Source organism: Dipodomys ordii, unplaced genomic scaffold (assembly GCF_000151885.1).
Source record: "Dipodomys ordii isolate 6190 unplaced genomic scaffold, Dord_2.0 Scaffold3, whole genome shotgun sequence".
In the NCBI taxonomy this organism is placed as follows: Eukaryota; Metazoa; Chordata; class Mammalia; order Rodentia; family Heteromyidae; genus Dipodomys; species Dipodomys ordii.
In genome coordinates, this window is record NW_012267219.1 from 544,367 (window position 1) to 551,966 (window position 7,600).

The following is a 7,600-nucleotide window of genomic DNA, read 5'->3' on the forward strand; positions in this document are numbered from 1 at the left end:
GATGGTTGTGTAATGGAGGGGTTTGCAGATGGCCACATAGCGATCATAGGACATGGCAGTAAGAAGGTAAAATTCTGTCACTCCCAAGAAGATGAAAAAGAAGAGCTGAGCCACACAGCCATTGTAAGAAATGCTTCTGTCTCCTGTCGTGATGGTGACCAGGAATCTGGGAATGCAGGTAGATGTGAATGCTATTTCTAGGAATGAGAAGCTCTGAAGAAAGAAATACATGGGGGTCTTCAGATGGGGATCTGAGAGGGTGAGCATGATAATGGTCAGGTTCCCGGCTAAACTGAGCACATAGGTGACAAGGAGAAATAGGAAATGAACAACCTGCCATTGTGGGTCATCTGTCAGTCCAAGAAGAATGAACTCTGTTACTGCTGTAGAATTTCTCATAATCTTCTCTCTTTATGAAGGTATTCTATATCTGTCAAATCATAGAAAGAAGAGAAATCTATTTCACTAATAAAGAGATATATTTAAAATAGTGCTTTCTGGGGCTGGGAAGGTGGCTCAGTGGTAGAGCACTTGCCTTGCATGCCTGAGGACCTGGGTTCGATTCCTCAACACCACATAAGCAAAAAGAAAAAAAGCCAGAAGTAGTGCTGTGGCTCAAGTGGTAGAGCACTAGCCTTGAGCTGAAGAGCTGAGGAACAGCGCCCAGGCCCAGAGTTCAGGCCCCACTACCAGACCCCCCCCCCACCCAAAAAAAATAGTGTTTTTCTCTTTCTGGTTTATTTCACTTAGTATACTGTCCTCCAGGGGTATCCCCATTGGCCAAAAAAAGAACAAATCTTTCATTTTTTATATATGTATATACACATACATATTTATATATATATGTGTGCAAATACATGTGTATATATAACATTAGATATTATGTCACTTTTATTATAATAATACCAATAATAATCATAATAATAAATTGTATATCCCAGTGACTCCAATAAGTAAAAATATCCAGTAACGGAAGATATGAGTCTAGAGAATGAACAGGAATCATAAGGAGTATTGTTCATAATGTGATATGCATGTTATAATTTTAATATGATAAGTTACTTGACTTCATTAATAAACAAAGAAATTTATACACAAAGGAAGTTAATTTTATTTTGCTTTTGAAAAGGTCTCCCTATGCAACCCAAGTGAACTTGAACTCCTGAGCCTCTTGCTTCAGTCAACATGCATTGCAATGCCCTCTCCAATTTCAATTTTGTAAATGGCAAGTGCTCCTACTTGTAGTATTTTCAAAATCATAAAACAGTTCTCCCAAGCATACTTTGTTCCCTTTTTGTGGCTAATAAATGGTAATCATTCAATAGTGAAGCTATTTTCAGGGGAGAATGACTTTTTATTCAGTATTTTCTAAAGGATATCATATTACACACAAATCTATTGTTCTTTTTTAAGTTGGTTAAAAGCTTTAGATATGCTGGCTTCTCTAATAATTTCTGAAAAATTTCGAGTATCCAAACAATTTATTTAAGTCTGTAACTTTTCCGTTGTTTTCTACATTCTTTACAAGTGTCATTGTATTAAACTGAATAATATTTTCTAAGGATTAACCAGCTGGTTTCAGAGGTGAATGGATTTACACAAACAGTTCCTGTACAAAACTTCTAGGAGGGATGAATTCTCATCTTCTCACCTCATCTCTCCACAGTCAGATTGTAGGAAGCTTTGAGTCTTTTTGCTTGAATATAATTGGTGCAATCTAAAATATAAGGAGGCCATTTTTAAGGGTAGGAATGTTTTACAAAATTGATTCCACGATTTCCAGCTATTGATTATAATATAAATGATCATAACCTGTTATATAGAAAAGAAAATGAAAAATCCTGATATCCTATAAATTGTAAAATGTTCATGAAATAATGGAGATAAAATGTCTATAAATCAGAAAATGTCCATGCAATAAGAAAATGTCACTTGAATCTATTGGTTTGCAATAGTTGAAATTTGTCCACTTATACAATTCGTTGGAATTGTGTTATTTTATTTGTACATAATTTTGTCATTGATATCAGTTCACTAAAATAGAAGTATAGAGTACTAATGCAAATTTTCTATATCTTAAATAATACTTTTGAGAATAATGACTCTTCTGATATGTAGAGCTGATTTAGTTAAAAAAACAGTCATTAGTTTAAACATACATTATTAATTACATTGAACATAGGTCTTTGGGATTTTTCCAATTCATTTCCTCTCTTCTGTCTTATATTTGTTAGCAAATAATACTTTTTAAAGAAGGACAATTCCAAAACATAACCCTCAAGATTTACAGGTCCAAGCTTCAAATTATTTGTATATATGCATCCAAATAAATAGAAAGTGCTAAATTCCCCAGTTACCCTACCTATAACTGTTAAAGAAATATTATCTTGATACCTGAAATAAGTGACAGTTGAAATGAAGACCAATGTGACATGTTTTCTAGCTGATGGTCATGAGGATAGGCTCTTCTGTATACACAACATTAATCCTGCTAGCCATCATTTATTTGTTCTATTTTCAGTGGACTCCTGGGGATTCATTGAATTAATATACAGAAGTTACCATTGAGATGTGTATTCTCAAGATACCAACTGCTAAACAGTAGCCCAAATTGGAATTTAATTTAGAACAGATTACATTATAATGGTCTGAAATGAGAAGTTTGAAAAGATTTGCATTTTCATAATAATGACTTCACAAGGGGAATTTAAAAAGGGGTTTAAAATTATACATGATAAAGAAGCTAATTCTAAACAAAGAGGATTGGAAAATACCTCAAATGCAAATAACTGATTACAACTTGCTCTTCATGAGGAAATATCTTGCTTCTGTTCAAGGCAATTACCACAAATTTCAAGTTGGTCTCAATAATTGAAGACAACTATCAACCGAACATAGTGCTCAAAACACATATATCCAACAACAGGTTTTTGTGTGCTGATAGTAGGCCATAAACTCAGGCTCCAGGCAGTTTGCTCATGCTTCCTGTCTCCCGACTACCCAGGTCACCAGGGCATCCCTCTTCAACTCTCCCTTAGAATTGATGTAGTTTGTTCAGATTGTTTTTCTGGTCTTTCTTTTACCCTTATGGCTCTGTGTCCTAACAGGATTAAGTGTATTTGAGGCTGCAAGATTGGGGAGGGGAGTGATATGTGTCCACCTACAGTCGCTGCCTCTGTAGTAAAGACCTCTGATTCAAGTTCTCAAAATGTGGCTTCTCCATATCTTGCAATTGACTTCCTGTATGATGCCATATCACTGAACTGATGCGCACGCAGTGGATCTGCTCTCACCAGGTCTGTTTGGGGCTGTTGAACCCAGAACCTTTCAATGCTTCCTAAGCTCTGACCAGGAATTTGCAGCTTGCAGAAATCAAAATCTCTCCCTCTCCCAAGCACTTCTGGTGACTAACTCCCATGGGGACTGGAGACCAGAGCTGGGTGTCCCAGGCTTCCCAGAGCAATGGTTATTCCCCTGGGTGGCTCATTCTCAAAATCTGCCTGACAATACACTCCCACAGCCTGCAGAGCACCTGCAGTCTAAGCACTCCAGCAGTTCCTGGGGCCTCAGTTCTTGGTGTCCTTGCCAAAGAGATCCTCAAGGGGTGTAACTGCTCTCACTGGGAAGCATGAGGCCACTGCCCTCTGTGGCTTTTGCTTCCCAAGTGTGCATAGAGTTTCCCATGGCTGTATAGATCAACATGGTGATTCAAACAGATTCAGTCATTGGACCACGTGAAATGTAAGGGAACAACCATGTAAACTAGAAATAGGCAGGCAATCTCAGAATGGCAAAATTACATGTTATTGAGACCACTGATGCCTTTTTAAAAAAGCAGTGGATGATGATATGCAAAACACCATGATTACTTTTGGGGCTATCTCTCCAAATTACTACAGCCTTATAAATGAAATATTCATGAAGCAATTATTCCTCTGGAATTAAATACCTTGGCCAATATGGAAGGGAAAATCATTTAATCCAAGAACTTTAGAATCTCCTGACTCTTCTGTTAATCTCAGATGTCATATGTAACCACATAATGACATAAATGATATACTTTCTGTGTGTTTTATGTTCATTTTCCTTTGGTGTAAGATCCTGTCATGTTTGCACTAGGTCCTCAGTTATTCCAGCCCTGCCACTGACCTCAGGGAGAGCTTTGGGAATTGTGTATGGCAGATTCACCACACTCAGAGCTAAGACTTAGTGTAAGCACATCTCTTTCTGATGATATGTCTCCTGGGTTAAATTCCCAAGTCCAAGTCACTGTTTGCTTTGCTCCACCCATATGATGGGGCATATTGCTACATTTTATGAATTCATTTGGTCACAACAGCTGAGCTGGACTCATGTAGTTATGTTCATCAATGCAAGAGTATTTTTCAAACTATGGATGGGAGATATAATTTTTAAAGTAGCTCTACTGATGAAAATGTGTTTTTAGGCAGAGAGAACATTTTGTTCATGGTTGCCTCCCAAAGGTCTTAGTGGAATATACCTTCAATAAAATACGTGTTAAATTAATCAAAACAAATTATAGAACTGTCATTATTTCTATTTCCCACTTGCATTATCAATATAATTTGTGTTCTATATATCATGTCTCCCTTCATACTTTTCTGAACAAGTTTAATTTTGCTTTGCTTTGTTTTCTAAAGGACTAAAAATACAAGTACTCATTTCTTATTTCAATTACTATTCTTTTCATGTCTGGGCTTTCTAGGGTGCTTAGTTTTTCAGAACGTTGGATACAAATCACTGCCACCCCTCAACAATGCAAACTTCTCTTTAAAAATCCTTAATCAACAGGTGGTAGCCTTTTATCCCACTTTTTTAGATCAACCATATAGAATTTCTAATTTAGATATATCTAAGACAAAATTGGTTGATCCGTTGGTTACTTATATTTTTACTTTGTTATGCCAGTACTGGGCTTGAACTCAGGACTTGGGCACTGTCCCTGAGCTATTGGTGCTCAAGGTAGCACTGTATCTCTTGAGCCAGAGTTCTAATTTTTGTTTTTGGTGATTCATTGAAAATTAAAGTCATAGAAGCTTTCTTGTCTGGGTGCTTTAAACAGTGATCCTCAAATATTAAGCTCCTGAGGGGCTAGGATTACTGGGATGATTACAGCATGTGGCTAGTTGATTACTCTTGTTGTCATTGTTGTTTTAAGATTTCTTGTTTGTTTGTTTTTTCTTTTTTGTTGGTCAGGGACTTGAGCTCTGGGCCTGGGCGCTGTCCCTAAGCCCTTCAGCTCACAGTCAGTGCTCTACCACTTGAGCTATAGAGCCACTTTCAGCTTTCTGGTGGTTTATTGGAGATAAGAGTCTCAAGGACTTTCCTGCCCAGGCTGGTTTGAACCGCAATCCTCAGATCTCAGCCTCCTGAGTAGCTAGGATTACAAGTATGAGCCACCAGATCCCTGCTGACATTACTTTTACTCAAATATTCAGTGTGATTTCTATGGTCAGATTCCCATGAGTGCTAAACTATTGATGTTTTCTTAACTTAAAATGTCCTCATATAAACAGTAGAGAGTAATAGTGATCCCAAAAAATAAAATTATTTTAGGGAAATTCTGCCTCACTTCTCAGATATCAGTGAAAAGCTAAACAGTATTGTGGACACATAAATCATGGAGAATGAAGGCAACAGTGAATTAGATATTCTTATTTGTAAGAAGGAGTATTGGTGTCAATATTGCACCATTCTTTGTTCTTTGCTACTTTTTTCTTCATTTCAGTTCAAAGGATACAGAAGGTGTAAAAACACAAATAATAATTGGTGTTTAAAATCATTATTTCCTATACAATACAATTGTCAGAAATAAAATATTTCAGTTAAACAATGTATAGCAAACTGTTTAATGAAAGAACACATGATTTGTCTTGATATGAAAAGCAACAAGGATTAGGGTTTCTCTGAAACTTTGTTACACAGCTAAAAAAAAGGTCTTGCACATTTTATATAATTCAGTGTAGTTAACATATACATTTTAAGCTAATGAGGAAAAGAAGTATTGGTGCTTTACAACCATACCTAACTGAAGAATTAAATGACAAGGTAAGAACTAATTTATGTAGTTTTACTTCAGCTCTGTCCTTGGGGCTCCACAGTTCACAAGATCACAGTCTTTTACTTGTAGAAAAGACTACCCTGCAGACCAAGCTCTTGAAGGCTTGCTTCACTTGCTGATTGCGTAGTGTGTAGATGAAGGGGTTAAGAAGAGGAGCCACAGAGGTGTTGAGCACAGCTACTCCTTTGCTCAAAGTCACCCTCTCCCTTGCTGAAGGCTTAATGTACATGAAGATGCAGCTACCATAAGAGAGGGACACAACAATCATATGGGAGGAGCAAGTGGAGAAGGCTTTCTTCCTTTGGCTTGTAGAAGGAATTCTCAGAATTGTACGGATGATATTTGCATAAGATAGAATTACTAGTGTCAAGGTGACCATGAGTGTCACCACGGCTAAAAGGAATGCCATGAGTTCTAGAAAGTGTGTGTTTGTGCAAGAAAGCTGCAGAAGTGGAGAAGAGTCACAGAAAAAATGATCAATAATGTTGGAGGCACAAAAATCTAATTGTAGCAGAAGGATGACTGGGGGAAAGACAATGAGGAATCCAGCAAGCCAGCAACTAAAAACCAGAAGCATACAGACCTTGCTGCTCATGATGGTTGTGTAATGGAGGGGTTTGCAGATGGCCACATAGCGATCATAGGACATGGCAGTAAGAAGGTAAAATTCTGTCACTCCCAAGAAGATGACAAAAAATAGCTGGGCCATACAATCGTTGTAAGAAATGCTTCTGTCTCCTGTCATGATGGTGACCAGGAATCTGGGAATGCAGGTAGATGTGAATGCTATCTCTAGGAAAGAGAAGCTGCGAAGGAAGAAGTACATGGGGGTCTTCAGATGGGGAACTGAGAGGGTGAGGATGATGATGGTCAGGTTCCCTGCCACACTGAGCATGTAAGTGACAAGGAGCAATAGGAAAAGCACAACCTGCCACTGAGGGTTGTCTGTCAGTCCAAGAAGAATGAACTCTGTTACTGCTGAAGAATTTCTCATAATTTTCTCTCTTTATGAAGGCATTCTCCATTTATCTGCAAAATAGTTGAAGAAATGAGAAATCTATTCCACTAATAAAGAAATGTAGCTAAAATAATGTTTTTCTCTTTCTGGTTTATTTGACTTAGAAAAGAGAGCAAAACTTTCATTTTATATATGTGTATATACATATATATTCATATATATGTATGGGTGTGAGTAGGTGTGTGTGGAAATACATGTATACACATAAATAACACTTATTATATTGCCTTCTAATTCAATTATTATTGTTATACACTGTGTATACCAATGTCTCCAAGAAATAAAAACTTCCAGAATGTAGCATGTATATGTTCTACAGATGAATGTGAATCACAAGGATTATAGTAAAATAATATCTTATTGTATGCTAAAATATAGGTATGAAAACTTACTTCATTTCACTAGTCATTAAAGTATAAATATATATATATAGATATATATATATACATATATACATAGCAAAACATAATTGTAAGACTTCTTTATATATGTATATCTAC

General features: G+C 36.8%; 1 protein-coding gene across 1 annotated transcript; it reads right to left on the bottom strand.

Annotated features, from left to right (window-relative positions):
* Nucleotides 1-6,131: 6,131 nt before the first annotated feature.
* On the bottom strand, nucleotides 6,132-7,076 carry LOC105987057 (olfactory receptor 6C75). Its single transcript, XM_013018218.1, has one exon. The coding sequence runs from the start codon at nucleotides 7,074-7,076 to the stop codon at nucleotides 6,132-6,134; it is 945 nt and encodes a 314-aa protein (XP_012873672.1).
* Between the last annotated feature and the right edge of the window lie 524 nt (nucleotides 7,077-7,600).

Bases quoted from the DNA above. Each gene is read 5' to 3' on its own strand.
- LOC105987057 (XM_013018218.1), bottom strand. From the start codon at position 7,076: ATGAGAAATTCTTCAGCAGTAACAGAGTTCATTCTTCTTGGACTGACA.